Genomic DNA, 21,596 nt, shown 5'->3' with positions numbered 1-21,596 from the left:
TTATAACAAGTCAGTTTGTAAAATTTCTGCCCTGCTAGACCTGCCCCGGTCAACTGTAAATGCTGTTATTGTGAAGTGGAAATGTCTAGGCGAGACAACGGCTCAGCCAATGGCTCAGCCGCCGAGTGCTGAAGCACGTAGATATCATCCTCGGTTGCAACACTCCAAGTTCCAAACTGCCTCTGGAAGCAATGTCAGCACAACAACTATTCGTCGGAAGCTTCATGAAATGGATTTCCATGGCCGAGCAGCCGCACACAAGCCTAAGATCACCATGCGCAATGGCAAGCATCGGCTGGAGTGGTGTAAAGCTCGCCACCATTGGACTCTGGAGTAGTGGAATGTCTTTTTCTGGAGTGATGAATCACGCTTCATCATCTGTCAGCCCGACGTACGAATCTGGGTTTGGCGGATGCCAGGAGAACGCTAACTGCCCGAATGCAGTTTGGTGCAGGAGGAATAATGGTCTGGGGCTGTTTTTCATGGTTCGGGCTATGCCTTTTAGTTCCAGTGAAGGGAAATCTTAAGGCTACAGCATACAATGACATAATAGACGATTCTATGCTTCCAATATTGTGGCAACAGTTTGGCGAAGGCACTTTCCTATTTCAGCATGACAGCATGTCCCTGTGGACAAGGCGAGGTCCATACAGAAATGGTTTGTCGAGATCGGTGTGGAAGAACTAGACTGGCCTGCACAAAGCCCTGACCTCAACCCCATCAAACATCTTTGGGATGAATTGGAACGCCCACTGCGAGTCAGGCCTAATCGGCCAACATCGGGGCCCGACCTCACTAATGCTCTTGTGGCTGAATGGAAAAAGTCCCGTAGCAATGTTCCAACATCTAGTGGAAAGCCTTCTCAGAAGAGTGGAGGCTGTTATAGCAGCAAAGGGGGGGACCAACTACGTATTAATGCCCATCATTTTGGATTGAGATGTTCCACGAGCAGGTGTCCACATACGTTGGGTCATGTAATGTACAGTACCAGTCAAATGTTTGGAATAAGCTAACATTTTGGAAATTTTTCAGATTGTTTTGTTCAACTGCGAACCAAAGACATACATACAATATCAGTCAAAGGTTTGGACACTCAAAACTATGAAATAAGACATATGGAATCATGTAGTAACCACAAAAGTGTTAAACAAATCAAAATGTGATTTAGATGTTTAGGTTTTTCAAAGTCGCCACCCTTTGCCTTGATGACAGCTTTGCACGCTCTTGGCATTCTCTCAACCAGCTTCACCTGGAATGCTTTTCCAACAGTCTAGAAGGAGTTCTCATATGTGCTGAGCACTTGTTGGCTGCTTTTCCTTCACTCTGCGGTCCAACTCATCTCAAACTATCTCAATTGGGTTGAGGTCGGGTGATTGTGGAGGCCAGGTCATCTGATGCAGCACTCCATCACTCTCCTTATTGGTCAAATAACCCTTACACAGCCAGGAGGTGTGTTCAGTCATTGTCCTGTTGAAAAACAAATATTATTCCCACTAAGCGCAAACTAGATGGGATGGCGTATTTCTGCAGTATGCTGTGGTAGCCATGCTGGTTAATTATGCCTTGAAATCTAAATTAATCAGACAGTGTCACCAGTAAAGCACCCCAACACCATCACACCTCCTGCTCCATGCTTCATGGTGGGACCCCACCATGGGGAGATCATCCGTTCACCTACTCTGCATCTCACAAAGACACAGCAGTTGGAACCAAAAAATCTCACATTTGGACTTATCAGACCAAAGGACAGATCTCCACCGGTCTAATGTCCATTGCTCGTGTTTCTTGGCCCAAGCAAATCTCTTCTTGTTATTGGTGTCCTTTAGTAGTGGTTTCTTTGAAGCAGGCCTGAGTCACGCAGTCTCCTCTGAACAGTTGATGTTGAGATGTGTCTGTTACTGAACTCTGTGAAGCATTTATTTGGGCTGCAATTTCTGACGCCTGTAACTCCAATGAATGTATCCTCTGCAGCAGAGGTAACTCTGGGTCTTCCATCCTGTGGCGGTCCTCTTGAGAGCCAGTTTCATATTGATGGTTTTTGTCTGACCTTCATGTCTTAAAGGAATGATGGACTGTAATTTCTCTTTGCTAATTTGAGCTGTTCTTGCCATAATGTGGACTTGGTCTTTTACCAAATCGGGCTATCTTCTGTATACCATCCCTACCTTGTCACAACACAACTGATTGGCTCAAACGCGTTAAGAAGGAAAGAAATTCCACAAATGAACTTTTAACAAGGCACACCTGTTAATTGAAATACATTCCAGGTGACTACTTCCATGAAGCTGGTTGAGAGAATGCCAAGAGTTTGCAAAGCTGTCATCAAATATATTTAGATTTGCTTAACACTTTTTTGGTTACTACATGATTCCATGAGTTATTTAATAGTTCCGATGTCGTCACTATTATTCTACTGTCAGGATGGTGTATTGGAGGCGAAGTCAAGTGCAGGAGAGCAGATACAATGAACAGGCGCACTTTTATTATAGTTCCAAAAACGAGAGCACTACATGAAACAAACGCGCTCAAAAAAACGGAACATAAAAGTGGAGCGCGTAAACTAACACTACCTAACATGAAAATAATTACACACACCACATGATGGGAAACAGAGGGTTAAATACAAGTAGCTTAATTGGGGAAATGTAAACCAGGTGTGTATGGAAACAAGACAAGACAAATAGATATACGAAAAATGGAGCATCGATGGCTAGACAGACGGTGACGTCGATCCCCGAACGTCACCCGAACAAGGAGAGGGGCTGTCTTCGGCAGAAGTCGTGACATCTACAATGTATAAAATAGTAAAAATAAAGAACAACCCTTGAATGAGTAGGTGTCCAAACTTTTGACTGGTACTGTGCATGTATTCTCTCCCACATGCACACACACCCCTTCTCCACACACTCCTCCTCCCTCATACTAGTTAAGAGAAAGCTCTCATTACTTACAGGGTTAAATTAAAGATCCTGCTGGCCCATTACTCACCTGCTATAGTTAAAACTACTTCAGGCTCCCAGTCAGGCAGTCAGGGAGAGAGGGAAGGTAGGCTGTATTAATGGCTGTGGTCGGCCTGCCGATTGGTTTCCTGGTTTGAGAAATGGGCCAGTGGTAGGCCCGAGTTCATTAAGGCCCTAATTGGATGGTGATGGTTGCCCTGTTTGTTCTCTTCTGGAAGTCATTGCTGCAGTGAGTAATGCCTGCTGTGACTTAGAGACATCGAGGAGAGAGAGAGACAGCGAGAGAGAGACTGTCTGAGCTCCTACAGTGGCACTTAGGTGTGTGTGCCACCGTGCTTCTACATCTGCATTGTTTGCTCTTTGGGATTTTAGGCTCGGTTTCTGTATAAGCACTTTGTGACATCTGCTGATGTAAAATATTTTATTGTGTGTGTGTGCATGATGAGGTACAAATAAAAAGGGTGTGTGTGCATGCATTTATATCTCTGTGTGTTTGCAAGAGATACGAAATGGAGAATGAGATGGAAAGAAGCCCTTAACACCAACTTATACACACAATCTAATCATTCTCCAGCGAGTTTCAGTTCTGTGTGTGTGTGTGTGTGTGTGTGTGTGTGTGTGTGTGTGTGCTCGCTAAGCAGTTAGTCTAACTAGAGGCAAGACTGATAAAGAATGGGCCATTTGTTATGTATTACAGAAATGCATGGGCTCCTGTTTTCCAGTGTAATCTACAGATCTGTCATTAAATCAATAAAGAGCGGTGCGGGCAGTAGGTAAGCAGCTGTACAGACGTACGCCGCTGTGTTTACCCTCCAATCACCACACACCATGATTACTGAGCACTTATCTGTCACCCCAGAGGAAACCATCTCTCAGGCTGTCTCACAGAACACACGCACACACATCACCTCACGTAGCATACACAAATAGTCAGAGAACACACACACATAGCAGAATAAATCCGGGCGAGCACACTCATTTACCTATGCTTATGTTGTACTGTAAAAACTGCCAGGAAAGTACCAAAATGTATTTGCTCTATGTGTGTACAGTGCACATAATCGTGTTGACACAGACACTGATTAGACTTTCTGAAATACACATTTTTGTCACACTCACACGTATTCCAAGAGTGACACAGACAGGAAGGAATGCCTCCACCCATACAGATAGACAGTCATGCACACTGACTTTTTCACATGCCCCAGTGCATCAATACACAAAGAAATCAGAAGTCAATCATTAAATTCCAGGTGTGCGGACTGTGTTGACCCAGGCCTGAACTGTACCTAACCTGGTCCTGAATCAGACCTAACCTGGTCCTGAACCAAATCTAACCTGGTCCTGACCTGGTCGTGAACCAGACCTAACATGGTCCTGACCTGGTTCACAGTGAGGGGCAGAGGGGCTGATCTTAGACAACCAATAGTCTAGAAAGTAAAGCTCATAGTGACTGAACAATTACTGCCATCACTGTAGACCACTCATTCTACAGTATGTTTTCACCTACATCGGACCTGGGTTACAATTAAGTGATAATGCCAGAGAAGCCGGTGTTTGGAGGATATATTGGTACAGGTTTTGTTAGGCCCGAGACACTGTTCTAATCACTTGCTTTCTAGCTAGCCAACTACGGCTAATTTACAGTCACGTCAAACAGTGCAGCCAGAATAACAGCAAACTAGCTGCATTTGTTTAAGCTGTTTTCTAGTGACATTTATTTGGATACATCCATAACAATGAGCTAATGATTCGCGATATCGCCTGTTGTTAAAATGTGCTTTATCGTCAGAACACTGTTGTTCAGAGGAGCTACCCAACAACACAGATAACACAATCACTTCAATCTGAAGCTGGAAAGACAGCAAACTAGCTACACTTCGTTTCATTTGACCTGTTTTCTATTGACAGTTCTTTGTATATATCCACAAAAATTATGCTGATTCATGATTTCGACTGGCTGAGAAAGGCTGCCTGCCTGTCTGTCTCATCCCAACTCATTACTATGGGACAGCTATAGATCGCATTTGAATATTGAAACACTGTTGCAAATGTTGGAGAGACAAGCAGCAAGATTAATACAAATCTCCACTGTTGAAAATGAAATGTTAGTCTAAATAGAAATGTGAGATAATGTCTAGATGCTATTTATAGTGGAGATGCCTGGCTGGGCTGATGAGACAGTGGATTATGCAGTCAGATGGAACAGAGTAAATAGGCATTTTAACGTCATAGATTTAGCCGGTGGTAACTTTCGAATAGACACTGACTGGAATGCATTTTTAACAAATTAGTATTCAGGATTAGACCCACCCGTTGTTTAATGGTAAACTAAACACCACCCGGCCTCACAATATGTTCTTATTTTTACATTCACCTTTTGAATTCATTTGAATTCTGCACCAATTCCAATGAGATGTGGGAACTAAGTGGGAAGAACTATGGCAGTATTCTGTTGTCTTGTTTTAATGAAAAGCAGAGAGATGGCGTTAGCGGCTCAGGGTCCTTTGAGGGAAGATACAGTACAGTGCTGTATAGTTAGTCTCTGTGGTCCTCCACTAGCTGCTGTCTGGGCTGGTGGCTGCTAATTAAAGTGTGAACAGTGTCTACTGTCAGAGTAGAGCTCCACCGCTTTATTCATTTACTCTCCTCTCATGTGACACAATGATATGTGAAAGCCACTGTCTCACACTCACAGTCACTCAGTAACACGGTCACACGCTTACTAAGTCACACTGTAAAGCTGTCATTAAGGCACTGTCTCAAAGCCAGTATCACACAGACAATCATTCTCAGACACTTTCTTAAGCCCTTTTTTATCCTTGGGTAGTACACGTCATCTACAGGTAGTGATATAGTAAGTAAATAATAATTCCTACAGTGTGAATGTATTAAAGAACTGCTAAGTGTCTGAATAGCTTTTGATTTGTGAAGGCATGCCAGCTGTGTAGCTACAGCACCTCTGTGTTATTGGCCCCTGTATTAAAACTACTGTCTCCCTTTTCTTTTTCAGCAGCGCAACATTGAGGCCAGGCCAAGGTAAGTCTGATTAATAACATTCTGAGCATCTAGCAGAGCAGGGAGAAAAAATACATTTTAAAATCCCCACATTCAGGTGGTTTTACAGTGGGTTTACAGGGAGAGAGAAATACCACACACATCCATGCTGACACCCACATGTACAGTAAACGTGCATGCTCTCTCTTTCACACACACACACACACACACACACACACACACACACACACACACACACACACACACACACACACACACACACACACACACACACACACACACACACACACACACACACACACACACACATATACACTTCTCTCTCCAGCCCTTGCACATAGTATCTCCTCTCCTCCTCCCCTGTAGTCCTGTATAGACCTTTTCACACTGCACTGTTCTTAGCCATGGGATAGATCAGCCTGTGTTCAAACAAGCATTTTTTATCCCTGGGCTAAGCTTTAGTCATACTTGTATTCCAAAGCCCTGGGCTAACGGACAAACACAACATGCAACCAACATTCTATCTCACCACGCCACCAATGTTATAAACAATACATTAATTAACACATTAGTTCCTCTAGCTTCGAGCCTAGCATTTGATTTCCAACAGTGATGGTTTGTATAAACCTTACAAACCTTGATGTTTGCCTGTCTGACCTTTTTTATTTAAAAAAAAATTTAATATTATTGTTTCACCTTTATTTAACCAGGTAGGCTAGTTGAGAACAAGTTCTCATTTATAACTGCGACCTGACCAAGATAAAGCAAAGGAGTTCGAAATATACAACAACACAGAGTTACACATGGAATAAACAAACATACAGTCAATTATACAGTAGAAAAAGTCTATATACAGGGTGTGCAAATGAGGTAAGTTAAGGGAGGTAAGGCAATAAAATAGGCCATAGTGGCAAAATAATTACAATATAGCAATTAAACACTGGAGTGATTGATGTGCAGAAGATGAATGTGCAAGTAGAGATACTGGGGTGCAAAGGTGAGGTAGTTGGATGGGCTATTTACAGATGGGCTATGTACAGGTGCAGGTGCAGTGATATGTGAGCTGCTCTGACAGCTGGTGATTAAAGCTAGTGAGGGAGATAGGAGTCTCCAGCTTCAGTGATTTTTGCAGTTCGTTCCAGTCATTGGCAGCAGAGAACTGGGAGGAAAGGCGGCCAAAGGAGGAATTGGCTATGCGGGTGACCAGTGAGATATACCTGCTGGAGTGCGTGCTACGGGTGGGTGCTGCTATAGTGACCAGTGAGCTGAGATAAGGCAGGGCTTTACCTAGCAGAGACTTGTAGATGACCTGGAGCCAGTGGGTTTGGCGACGAGTATGAAGCGAGGGCCAGCCAACGAGAGCGTACAGGTCGCCGTGGTGGGTTGTATATGGGGCTTTGGTGACAAAACGGATGGCACTGTGATAGACTGCATCCAATTTGTTGAGTAGAGTGTTGGAGGCTATTTTATAGATGACATCTCCGAATATGAGGATCGGTAGGATGGTCAGTTTTACGAGGGTATGTTTGGCAGCATGAGTGAAGGATGCTTTGTTGCGAAATAAGAAGCTGATTCTAGATTTCATTTTTGATTGGAGATGCTTAATGTGAGCCTGGAAGGAGGGTTTACAGTCTAACCAGACACCTAGGTATTTGTTGTTGTCCACATATTCTAAGTCAGAACCGTCCAGAGTAGTGATGCTTGACTTGCGGGCAGGTACGGGCAGCAATCGGTTGAAGAGCATGCATTTAGTTTTACTTGCATTTAAGAGCAGTTGGAGAAGGGCCAGAATTATACAGAATGGTGTCGTCTGCGTAGAGGTGGATCAGAGAATCAACAGCAGCAAGAGCGACATCATTGATATATACAGAGAATTGAACCCTGAGGCATCCCCATAGAGACTGCCAGAGGTCCGGACAACAGGCCTTCCAATTTGACACACTGAACTCTATCAGAGAAGTAGTTGGTGAACCAGGCGAGGCAGTCATTTGAGAAACCAAGGCTGTTGAGTCTGCCGATAAGAATGTGGTGATTGACAGAGTCGAAAGCCTTGGCTAGGTGTATGAATACGGCTGCACAGTACTGTCTCTTATCGATGGCGGTTATGATATCGTTTAGGACCTTGAGAGTGGCTGAGGTGCACCCATGACCAGCTCTGAAACCAGATTGCATAGCGGAGAAGGTACGGTGGGATTCGATATGGCCGGTAATCTGTTTGTTAACTTGGCTTTCGAAGACCTTAGAAAGGCAGGGTAGGATAGATATAGGTCTGCAGCAGTTTGGGTCTAGAGTGTCTCCCCCTTTGAAGAGGGGGATGATCACAGCTACTTTCCAATCTTTGGGAATCTCAGACGATACGAAAGAGAGCTTGTAGAGGCTAGTAATAGGGGTTGCAACAATTTCGGGAAATAATTTTAGAAAGAGAAGGTCCAGACTTTATAGCCCGGCTGATTTGTAGGGGTCCAGATTTTGTAGCTCTTTCAGAACATCAGCTATCTGGATTTGGGTGAAGGAGAAATGGGGGAGACTTGGATAATTGCGGTGGGGGGTGCAGGGCAGTTGACCGGGGTAGTGGTAGCCAGGTGGAAAGCATGGCCCGCTGTAGAAAAATGCTTATTGAAATTCTCATTTATAGCGGATTTTTTGGTAGTGACAATGTTTCCTAGCCTCAGTGCAGTGGGAAGCTGGGAGGAGGTGCTCTTTTTCTCCATGGACTTCAGTGTCCCAGAACTTTTTTGAGTTTGTGCTACAGGATGCAAATTTCTGTTTGAAAAAGCTATCCATAGCTTTCCTAACTGCCTGTGTATATTGGTTCCTAACTTTCCTGATAGTTGCATATCACAGGGGCTATTCAATGGTAATGCAGAACGCCACAATATGTTTTTGTGCTGGTCAAGGGCAGTCAGGTCTGGAGTGAACCAAGGGCTATATCTGTTCCTGGTTCTACATTTTTTGAATGGGGCATGCTTATTTAAAATGTTGAGGGAGGCACTTGTAAAGAATAACCAGGCATCCTCTACTGACGGGATGGGGTCAATATCCTTCCAGGATACCCGGGCCAGGTCGATTAGAAAGGCATGCTCACTGAAGTGTTTTAGGGAGCGTTTGACAGTGATGAGGGGTGGTTGTTTGACCACAGACCAATTACGGATGCAGGCAGTGAGGCAGTGATCGCTGAGATCTTGGTTGAAAACAGCAGAGGTGTATTTGGAGGGCAAGTTGGTTAGGATGATACTGTATCTATGAGGGTGCCCGTGTTTACGAATTTGGGGTTGTACCTAGTAGGTTTGTTAATGATTTGTGTGAGATTGAGAGCTTCAAGCTTAGATTGTGGGATGGCTGGGGTGTTAAGCATGTCCCAGTTTAGGTCACCTAGCAGCCGAGCTCTGAAGATAGATGGGGGGGCAATCAATTCACATATGGTGTCCAGGGCACCGCTGGGGGCTGAGGGTGGTCTATAGCAAGCAGCAATGGTGAGAGACTTGTTTCTGGAAGGTGGATTTTTCATAGCCTCGGAAACAATGTTTCACTTTGAAATACAATCTCGCCCCTGTACAGAGAAAACTGTCAATGAACAAACTTTTCTGATCTAGGTGAAATCATGCAAAACTATTATTATCATGGATATATCCAAATAAATGTTATTACAAAAGCTATGAAAACAGATGAAAATGGAGTGTTTGCTGCCCTTCCAGCTGTAGAGTTTGAAGCTTTAGTTGGCTACATGAGAAGACGTTAGCCAGCCGGCATAGCAGCCATTTTTGTTAGGCATACTGATTACAGTATTTTGATTTTTGTCCTCAGATGGAAGGATGAAATAGTATGAATTTGGCTATCAAAATAACGTGCATAATAATTATAAGCATCACAAGTATATGTAAATTAAGTGACAATGCAGCTTTTGTGATTTGGACTGTGAGCATTCTAGGTGTTGTTCTAGACCCCGTTTTACACTGGCTATTTTGGCACCATGTTTTTTGGGTTAACCTCGAAAATTTGGTGCTAACCCTGCTCCAAGGCAGGGCCAGACAGCACTGGGCTAAGGTTGGCACTAGCCCACTTTAGAATGTGCAAAAAATAAACTATTGGAACCTAGAAAGTTGGCTGTCTGAAGTATTGCAATGTAAACATACTTTTAATCCGTCGGTCTGCATATTTCAAGACATGGCATATGGGGGAGTAGTGAGATATCCAATGGGCTGGACTATTCTTTTCTCATCACTCATCTTGCTAAAACGTATACTAAAAACGTGGAAATAATTTAATCCGACCATTAATTAACACAATGAAAAAATCTGTGGCAAACAATAACGCAGGCACTAAGGATGGGGGTGTGAGCATGCGGGTCTGGGCAGATGAGATGTAGTCATGGTTTGTGTGCGTCTGTAATTTGTTGTTTGTATGTATACGTTTGTATATGGAGTAAAAATTTAAAAATCTTCCTTAGCCCAGGGCTAAGGGGCATTATGAATGCAACTTATGTGTGTCACATCCATGGCCCAGCCAGCATTTAGCTGCTCTAATCTCTATGCCCGCTGGAATGTAACGCTCAGAGTTGTGAAGATCTCCCTGCTCCAATCACACGGCCACGCCGCTCCACTGGTCACTGGGCCAAGCCGGGCCAGGCTGGGCAAATGGAGAGACACACTGTCCACTAGTGTGTGGTCAAGCTGTAGTTTGATTATTGGGGTCAACCCAAGCCCTCTGGTGGAACAATCGTGCTTAGGCAGCACTGTGTTGTACTAAGCTTGTCTAGAAGGTAGTCGTGTGAAAGGTCTGTGTCTTGTCTGCTTGCCTGCCTACCTGCTTGTCTGCCTGAATGCCTGTCTACTTGTCTGTATCTCTGTCCATCTGTTCATCCTCTAGTTCATTTGTCTGACTGTGATTTTGTCTGTCTCACTTGTAGAGGTGTGTAGGTTAGTGTGTGAGACGGTGTGTGTAGATTGGTTTGTGAGACAGTGTGTAAAACAGTAGGTGTAACAGATAGCCTTTAGCCAGTCACACACATATTGATCCCCTGACACTGACATGGCTTTCAGGAGTCACTCGCCCGGAGCAGCTGCCTTCCCATCACCCCCTGCTGTGTCCCTATGGTGTGTGTCTCTCCAGGCCTTGATGTCAGGCTTCCCACCTCACCACATCTCTAACACACACACACATACACACACACAGTAATGGTCTGAGACACAGGCAGAGCCTCCCTGTCTGCCTGTCTGAGCTGTGCAAATGTCAGCCTCAGCATCTCGGGTGGGAAAGAAATGCTTTATCTGAAAGGTACTATCTGGGTGAATAATGGTTAAAGGAGAACCTGTCTGATAAGACAGACACCTACAAGCTTTAAGCTAAAAGTTTGAAAAAAGAACAGAGTGCTCAGTGTTTTATCTTTGGAATGTTGTTGGATTTTCAGAACATATGTATAAGTGATAACACAAATAACCAAATAACAGCTATGACGGGGAAACTGCATTGCCTTGCTCTGCTACACTCCTGAAAAATTGAAAAAGCCAGTGTAACAAATAAATATAGGAGTTTGAGTATTTATTTTGGAGGAATATACTGTATTTGTAGATATTTGCAGATTCTAGTGTTTTGTTTTTAACGGCCATGACCCAGTCATGGAGAAGCCCAGTATAACTGCCATCTCAGGGGCTGTAGGAGCTTTAACCTGCCAATGGTAATACTGAGACCCAAGCACAATCCACTACTCTCTACTCCAGACCAGATGGCTGCAATTTGGGACCCCAGGGTGGCATAACGCTTCTGCAATGCCCTTGGTCAAGGTTAACACACACACATACACACACAGACATACACACATACACATAAAAGTATGCGCAGACACACATGAACGCACACACACCACCTTTCCCCATCTTCATAAAACTCCTAGGTTGCAGAATCCAGCCCAGCTCCCTGCCTGGATAAAGACATCAGATAATGACTGGTATAAAACATAATGAACTCATCATACAAGAAGGACGAGGATAGAGGGACGAGAGAGGGATGAAGGGAGGAATGTGACTGGGAGAGAGGAGGGAATGCAAGTATTTTTATTGTCTGAAGGGTTAGTTTACAAGCTTGGGAAGATGGGGATTGAGGCAGTGGAGAGGAGAAAATTAATTGGAGGAGGAATGGGAGAGAAAGATTTGTATTTATGTATTAACTTTTATTTATTCAGGGGAATCCAATTAAGACCAGAATCTCATTCTCAATGGTGCCCTGAGAAGAAACAATTCACAAAACAACGTTATAATTCAATAAAACAGCAAAAGAGAAATGACAGATGCAGCAGTTACAGATGCATTACAATTCAACAACACAAATCAATTCTTACATTCAACCAAAACACTCGCAAACCTCAGTGAATTCCTTCCTCATCAGCGTTCTAAACTGCCCTATTGGCACCAGGGATTTGTATATTATGGGGGGGCATTAAAACTAAAGGCTGATTTACCTAGGTTGGTAGAGGTATGAGGGACCTCAAGAGTTAACCAACCCTATGAGCAGGTTTGGTGCCTCATATTTCTATACTTTAACAGAGAAGTGAGATATGTTGGAAGCTGGTGCAGCAGAGCTTTGGAAACAAAAAGGGAGAAATTAAGTGATCTACGGGAATTTAGAGTAATCCAGCCGACCTTCTGATAAAGGATGCAGTGATGAGTATTAAACCTGTCACCTGTGAAAAAGTGAAGCACGCTATGGTACACTATATCCAAGGGTTTTAGAGTAGTGGTTGCTGCTTTCTTATAAATGGTGTCACAATAATCAAGAGCTGGCAGAAAGGTTGCCTTTACAACCTGCTTCCTGATGTTTAGAGAGAGGAATTGTTTTAAGATGGTCATACCATGTATCATTTAGCTATTTGATTGTGAGTTATAGGATCCTTCAGGTATAACAATTATTTTATAAAATATTTAATTTGGCGTTTAATATTATAACCCATAGAAACACATTGAATAAAGGAATTGAAAAAAGGTTTAATTATTTATTTACTAAATACCTAACTAATCACACAGAATTCACATACACACAATTAATCATAACTTGATTACAAATTACGTCATAAAGGAAAACGTCCCTAGTGAGCGGAACAGATATGACAGCTTGTTACACAAAGGAAAAGGGGCTAGGTTGAGTGAAAGAGCGGGAGACTGTGGAACAAAGGGAAAAAGCTGTGCTATCGTAAATACAGCATCTTATGCATTCTAAATTACCGCCCATTTGGAAAAGGAAAATGCAATAAAAATGTACTCTCTAGCAGGTATCACTTCTGTAGTGAATAAGAGTTCAAAAGTTCATACCATTCGCAACCAAAGCTCATGCTGATATTAGCTTCGTTCTGTAGTTATTATCTGAACCATTCTGACGTCCTCATATCCTCGGAACAGGAAGTTCTGTTGTCGTCAAGGCTTTATATAGGAAGGGAGAAGAGGGCGTGTTTGAAAAGTTTTATAGCCCATGTCCCTTCACAGAGGCGGGCCACTGAGTGAGCAGCCCTAACTTATGAAAACCCACATCTCACATTTTAGAAGCTAAAATCACATTTCATCCCATCACAAATAATTTCATATTCAAACATTTAAATTGAACAACAATTCCATGTGAATCCGATAACTCTGATGTGTAGACTTTCCACTGTAGAGTTTATGTCAACCTATCATTGATGAGAATGTCTCAGATGACAACCGAACTGACATCATATTCATTAAGTACCACCACATATGTTCAATTGTTCAGAATATAGTTCATTTCCCCCTACCTACTGATGTTCCCAGAATCTCTATGTTAACCAAGGTTTTTTTTTATGTAACCTCAGTAGGTTAGAGAGAGGAAAAAGGGGGGAAGAGGTATTTATGACTGTCATAAACCTATCCCCCAAGCCAACGTCATGACACAGGGATAGTTGCTCATTGAACCAAAAATAACAAAAATGCGGCGACATGATTTAGGATATCTTACCGGCAATGGGACAATGGTCACTGGTCACTGAGCTTGTTAGCAAACAGGGGCGTTTGTCAGAATGATTTCCAAAATAGTATATTTTTCAGGCTGGTTTAGTTGGGACTGGTTGGTTTAGTTAAATTTAGCTCAGTACAAATATCTTTCAGTCTATCTGAATCAATCCAGGTAAAGACCATCGAATATTAATCATTCGGATTTAGCATAGTTAAACATCAAGTCAGGCTATTTTCTAAGAGCAATTGGGAGGGCTGAGGGAGGATGATAAACTCCCACTAACGTTCGTTGGTCCATTATTACCAAGGCACACATTTAGAACAAACATTCAAATTGCTTGGGGACAGAGGTTGGTAATACACACAGCAATATTCAAGTTGTTCTTTATGAAATGGTGACACCCCCACCTCTGCCAGCTCTGTCAGATACATTATATCCATTCAGAGACACATCAGAGTCTGGCACAGACTTTTTTTTTTACCAAGACTCAGTAATTATAAAAATGTATGCTTTGGTCTGAGAAGCCAGAATTACAATAAGATCCATTTTCTAAATCAAACTTCTAACATTTACATGAATCGGTCCAAGGCCACAGATGTGGTATTTCAGATCAGACTGAGTCTCTAATACAAACATGCTATGATCAGTAGATAACCCTCTATATCAAATAGCCATGGGGTTGTCTTGAAATGGTATACAGTACAGTAGATAAAAGATTGCTTAGAACTGTGCCATTTTGTCTATGCCTCAAACTAGGACATGGATTAAAACAAGAATCAATGTGTTACCTGTTGCGGACAAGGACTGATATCCGATCACTTTTTTAGTACCCTTTCGATGTAAGCACTCAGCATCCAAACTCCTCTCCTGTTCGGGTGCAGGTCATCACTTTTTAGGAACTGTGGTTGCTCCCGAAACCAATCCAATGCTTTTTCTGAGTCCTGACTTCATCCAAGAGTCCAGTGCAAATAGTCGGGAGAAGTGATCAATTCCACGACCTAGGGAGAGGGAGGAGAGGGAGAGGGAGAGGGAGAGGGAGAGGGAGAGGGAGAGGGAGAGGGAGAGAGAGGAGAGGGAGTAAGAAAGAAAGAAAGGAGATAAAAAATAAAATAAAAATCCCAATCAATCGAGTCTCTCTGTCTCTAAAAGTTGATAATTGCTTGTCTTTTTAAGATGTTTTTCATCCTGTATGAGTTGCAAGTGATGATAGACAGGCGTTTAGGGAGTCAGTCCTTTTGGATATGGTTTCTGTTAGTTTTCTGATAAAGACAGAGGCAGGACATTCACTGAGGCCTATGGAATGCTTTCAGCTTTCTCTCTTTGGCTCCCTCTATTCAGTAGTTGAGATGTCCCCATTCAGAGTTTTGGAATAAGAATGCCCTAATAGAATATTCTGGGATTATTCAAAAATCTTGAGCTTTTCCTCGATCAAGGCTGCAGAGGATCAGGAACACTTGCGTCACAAGCTGGCCCCGTTTCATGTTATAATCGTGCTCTCTTTCTGTCCGTTCATCTTTCTCCACCCCCTGTTCTGTGTGGTGTCTTTCCATATCAAAAGTTCAATCAGATAGTCTATAAATAAAGAGAAGAGAAAACAATGAGATCCGGTCAAAGAATATACCAGCTTTATCCAATATAAGATTTGGAAAAGTTTTCTAATTTGAATAAGATAAGACGTTTTATTGTCAGGGAAATGTGTTGTTTTACAGGGTTGGGTTGGCAGTTGTGTCTTCCATTGCAGTTGTGCTACTTATAGCATCTCTTTTTCTTTTTTTCTGGGTTATATATCACTGTATCCCTTTTTAGCTGTCAATGACATCACTGAGCGATGGCCCCGAGGGATGAAATGTACTTCTACAAAGAGTGCCTTCAGAAAGTATTCACACCCCATTGACTTTTTCCACATTTTGTTGTAACAGCCTACATTTAAAATTGATTAATTTGCGATTTTGTATCACTGACCTAAACACAATAACCCATAAGTATTCAACTCCTTAATTATGGCAAGCCTAAATATGTTCAGGAGTAAACATTTGCTCAACATGTCACATAATAAGTTGCATGGGATCATTCTGTGTGCAGTAATAGTGTTTAACATGATTTTTGAATGACTACCTCATCTCTGTACCCCACACATACAATTATCTTTAAGGTCCCTCAGTCGAGCAGTGAATTTCAAACCTATATTCAACCACAAACACCAGGGAGGTTTTCCAATGCTTCGTAAAGAAGGGCACCTATTGGTAGATAAAATAAATGGAAAAAGAAAAGAAGCAGACATTGAATAAATATCCCTTAGAGAAACGTGGCGTTATTAATTACACTTTGGATGGTGTATCAATACACTCAGACAAAGACACAGGCGTCCTTCCTAACTCAGTTGCCGGAGAGGAAGGAAACCTGCTCAGGGATTTCACCATGAGGCTAATGGTAACTTTAAAACAGTTAGAGTTTCATCGCTGTGATAGGAGAAAACTAAGGATGGATCAACAACATTGTAGTTACTCCACAATACTAACCTAGATGACAGAGTGTGCCTCCTGTTTGCAATAAGGCACTAAAATAAAACTGCAAAGAAATTACCTGTATGTCCTGAATACAAAGCATTATGTTTGGGGCAAATCCAACACAACACATCACTCAGTACAACTCTTCATATTTTCCAGCATGGTGGTGGCTACATGCTATGTGTATGCTTTTCATCGGCAAGGTCTACAGAGTTTTTTAGGAATACAGCTGAGTACAGGCAAAATCCTAGAGGAAAACCTGGTTCAGTCTGCTTTCCAACAGACATTGGGAGACAAATTCACCTTTCAGCAGGACAATAACCTAAAACACAAGGCCAAATATACATTGGAATTGCTTACTAAGAAGACATTGAATGTTCCTTAATAACGGCCTAGTTACAGTTTTGACGTAAATAGACTTGAAAATGGGTGTCTAGCAATGATCAACAACAAACTTGACAGAGCTTGAATAATTTTTTAAATAATATTGTGCAAGTATTATACAATCCAAGTGTGCATAGCTCTTATAGACTTACCCAGAAAGACTCACAGCAGTAATCGCTACCAAAAGTGATTCTAACATGTATTGACTCAAGGGTGTGAATACTTATGTAAATGAGATATTTCTGTATTTCATTTTCAAAAAATCATGTTTTCACTATGGCATTATGGGTTATTGTGTGTAAATGGGTGAGAAACAAAATACATTGAATCAATGTTGAATTCAGGCTGCAACACAACAAAATGTGGAATAAGTCAAGGGGTATGAATACTTTCAGAAGGCACTGTACACTGTATATACGGCAGGTAGCCTAGTGGTTAGAGCGTTGGGCCTGTAACTGAAAGGTTGGTAGATCGAATCCCTGAGCTGACAATGTAGAAATCTGTCTGTCTGCCCCTGAACAAGGCAGTTAACCCATTGTTCCTAGGCCGTCATTGTAAATAAGAATTTGTTTTTAATTGTCTTGCGTAGTTAAATAAAAAATATATATATATATTTACCAGAAGGCATTGCTGTGGTGGAGCTTTTAAAGTGCGTTGGCTCACACCTTGTTTAGCAAACACTGCTCCATTTAAGCAACCACTCCAGGAACAAAGGACATACAGTATGTGTGTCAAAGAGCTACGGGACTGTGATGTGCATAAAGTCTGCTTAGCAGGGGAGGCTTGGCAGGGATATAAATCATGCAATGTAATCACACTAATATGATAGGCACTCTGGGGTGTCTGGCACTTCTAATGATGATAGCAGGTCCCTTCATTTATTCCTCCACTCTGTCACGTTTCTCTGCTCTGTCCCTGTCTCTGGAGCCATGAAACATCCCCTGACCTACACACACACACACACACACACACACACACACACACACACACACACACACACACACACAACCTCTGTTTTATCATGCATGGGAACTACAGACACACACAACCTCTGTTTTATCATGCATGGGACCTACAGACACACACAACCTCTGTTTTATCATGCATGGGACCTACAGACACACACACAACCTCTGTTTTATCATGCATGGGACCTGAGGAGAAGTAGCGTTACCTCAGAGAATAGCGATAAGAGGGCTAAGGGCTATTGCTCTCACCAGAGCCTTTAAACACAAACACTATCTCTCTCTCCTACTCTCTTTCTGTCTTTCTTTCCCTCTCTCTCTCTCTCACTCTCTCACTCTCACTCTCTCAAACACACACACACTAACAGCAGGACATGTATTTAAACACACACAGTCTGAGCTGTAGTGGCTCACATCCAACTACCTATTTTGTTGTTGTTTTGATAATTCTCTCTCTTAGTCAGTAGTGTGCTGGTTGAATGGGTGGTTAGTTAGTGGTGTTCTGATTTAATGGATGGTTACTAGTGTTCTGGTTGAATGGATGGTTAGTTAGTTAGTGGTGTTCTGGTTGAATGGATGGTTAGTTAGTGGTGTTCTGGTTGATTGGATGGTTAGTTAGTGGTGTTCTGGTTGAATGGATGGTTATTTAGGGATGTTCTGGTTTAATGGATGATTAGTTAGTGGTGTTCTGGTTGTGTTCTGGTTGAATGGATGATTAGTTAGTGGTGTTCTGATTTAATGGATGGTTAGCTACAGACCTATATCTATCCTACCCTGCCTTTCTAAGGTCTTCGAAAGCCAAGTCAACAAACAGATTACCGACCATTTCAAATCTCACCATAACCTCTCTGCTATGCGATCTGGTTTCAGAGCTGGTCATGGGTGCACCTCAGCCACGCTCAAGGTCCTAAGCGATATCTTAACCGCCATCGATAAGAAACATTACTGTGCAGCCATATTCATTGATCTGGCCAAGGCTTTCGACTCTGTCAATCACCACATCCTCATTGGCAGACTCGACAGCCTTGGTTTCTCAAATGATTGCCTCGCCTGGTTAACCAACTACTTCTCTGATAGAGTTCAGTGTGTCAAATCGGAGGGTCTGCTGTCCGGACCTCTGGCAGTCTCTATGAGGGTGCCACAGGGTTCAATTCTTGGACCGACTCGCTTCTCTGTATACATCAATGATGTCGCTCTTGCTGCTGGTGAGTCTCTGATCCACCTCTATGCAGATGACACCATTCTGTATGCTTCTGGCCCATCTTTGGACACTGTGTTAACAACCCTCCAGGCAAGCTTCAATGCCATACAACTCTCCTTCCGTGGCCTCCAATTGCTCTTAAATACAAGTAAAACTAAATGCATGCTCTTCAACCAATCGCTACCTGCACCTGCCCGCCTGTCCAACATCACTACTCTGGACGGCTCTGACTTAGAATACGTGGACAACTACAAATGCCTAGGTGTCTGGTTAGACTGTAAACTCTCCTTCCAGACCCACATCAAACATCTCCATTCCAAAGTTAAATCTAGAATTGGCTTCCTATTTCGCAACAAAGCATCCTTCACTCATGCTGCCAAACATACCCTCGTAAAACTGACCATCCTACCAATCCTCGACTTCGGCGATGTCATTTACAAAATAGCCTCCAATACCCTACTCAACAAATTGGATGCAGTCTATCACAGTGCCATCCGTTTTGTCACCAAAGCCCAATATATTACCCACCATTGCGACCTGTACGCTCTCGTTGGCTGGCCCTCGCTTCATACTCATCGCCAAACCGACTGGCTCCATGTCATCTACAAGACCCTGCTAGGTAAAGACCCCCTTATCTCAGCGTGCTGATCACCATAGCAGCACCCACCTGTAGCACGCTCTCCAGCAGGTATATCTCTCTGGTCACCCCCAAAACCAATTATTTCTTTAGCCACCTCTCCTTCCAGTTCTCTGCTGCCAATGACTGGAACGAACTACAAAAATCTCTGAAACTGGAAACACTTATCTCCCTCACTAGCTTTAAGCACTAGCTGTCAGTGCAGCTCACAGATTACTGCACCTGTACATAGCCCACCGATAATTTAGCCCAAACAAGTACCTCTTTCCCTACTGTATTTATTTTATTTATTTATTTATTTTGCTCCTTTGCACCCCATTATTTTTATTTCCATTTTGCACATTCTTCCACTGCAAATCTACCATTCCAGTGTTTTACTTGCTATATTGTATTTACTTTGCCTTTACCTCCCTTATCTCACCTCATTTACTCACATCGTATATAGACTTGTTTCTACTGTATTAGTTACTGTACATTTGTTTTACTCCATGTGTCTGTGTCGTTGTATGTGTCGAACTGCTTTGCTTTATCTTGGCAAGGTCGCAATTGTAAATGAGAACTTGTTCTCAAATTGCCTACCTGGTTAAATAAAGGTTAAATAAAAAATAAAATAAAATAAAAGTTAGTGGTGTTTTGGTTGATTGGATAATTAGTTAGTGGTGTTCTGGTTGAATGGATGGTTAGTTAGTGGTGTTCTGGTTGAATGGGTGCTTAGTTAGGGGTGTTCTGGTTGAATGGGTGCTTAGTTAGTGGTGTTCTGATTGAATGGATGGTTAGTTAGTAGTGTTCTGGTTGAATGGGTGCTTAGTTAGTGGTGTTCTGGTTGAATGGATGGTTAGTTAGTAGTGTTCTGGTTGAATGGATGGTTAGTTAGTGGTGTTCTGGTTGAATGGATGATTAGTTAGTAGTGTTCTGGTTGAATGGATGATTAGTTAGTAGTGTTCTGGTTGAATGGATGGTTACTAGTGTTCTGGTTGAATGGATGATTAGTTAGTAGTGTTCTGGTTGAATTGATGGTTAGTTAGTAGTGTTCTGGTTGAATGGATGGTTAGTTAGTGGTGTTCTGGTTGAATGGATGGTTACTAGTGTTCTGGTTGAATGGATGATTAGTTAGTAGTGTTCTGGTTGAATTGATGGTTAGTTAGTAGTGTTCTGGTTGAATGGATGGTTAGTTAAGAGGTGTGCTGGTTGAATGGATGGTTAGTTAGTGGTGTTCTGGTTGATTGGATGATTCGTTAGTGGTGTACTGGTTGAATGGATAGTTATTTAGTGGTGTTGTGGTTGATTGGATGATTAGTTAGTGGTGTACTGGTTGATTGGATGGTTAGTTAGTAGTGTTCTGGTTGAATTGATGGTTAGTTAGTAGTGTTCTGGTTGAATGGATGGTTAGTTAGTGGTGTTCTGGTTGAATGGGTGCTTAGTTAGTGGTGTTCTGGTTGATTGGATGATTAGTTAGTGGTGTTCTGGTTGAATGGATGGTTATTTAGTGGTGTTGTGGTTGATTGGATGATTAGTTAGTGGTGTACTGGTTGATTGGATGGTTAGTTAGTGGTGTTCTGGTTGAATGGATGGTTTGTTGGTAGTTTTCTGGTTGAGGTCTGGTTCTGTGGATGGAGGCTGTACATGGAGAAGAAGTTGGAGCTCTCTGGCGTTACCTTCCTGGTGTTCAGTTCAGTCAACACATCCAGGGTCAGGAGACGGAAGGGTCTGGTGTTGAGATGAGTTGCCCTTCAGATGGTCAAACAGACCAGTGGAGGACGAGAAGAAAGGGAGGAGTGAGAGAGGAGTGAAATGGTAAAGAACAGGGGATTGTCCCTGAGATGGAAACACAGTGAAATATTTACATTACCCATAGAGAAGAAAAGGCACTGCGGCCTCCCACTCTCTCTCCCCCACCCCTCCTTCATCCCTCCATTCTCCCCACCTCATCACGTGTGCTGTATGCCGCGGTATAATCAACATGCCCTC

General features: G+C 42.6%; 1 protein-coding gene across 4 annotated transcripts in view; it reads left to right on the top strand.

The window, feature by feature from the left end:
- Positions 1-21,596, top strand: part of LOC110497088 (tripartite motif-containing protein 44) — a 71,812-nt gene that overhangs the window by 31,145 nt on the left and 19,071 nt on the right. For 3 of the 4 annotated variants that reach the window (XM_021573099.2, XM_021573094.2, XM_021573089.2), the window contains exon 5: positions 5,974-5,999. In XM_021573099.2, coding sequence (XP_021428774.2) covers positions 5,974-5,999 — 26 coding nt within the window. The remainder of the gene's footprint in view (positions 1-5,973; positions 6,000-21,596) is intronic. The other variant, XM_021573104.2, reaches the window with a different exon arrangement.

The sequence above is a fragment of the Oncorhynchus mykiss genome, chromosome 2, assembly GCF_013265735.2.
Source record: "Oncorhynchus mykiss isolate Arlee chromosome 2, USDA_OmykA_1.1, whole genome shotgun sequence".
Classification (NCBI taxonomy): Eukaryota; Metazoa; Chordata; class Actinopteri; order Salmoniformes; family Salmonidae; genus Oncorhynchus; species Oncorhynchus mykiss.
The sequence above is the reverse complement of the archived record's forward strand: the minus strand, read 5'-3'. Positions and strand labels throughout refer to the sequence as shown.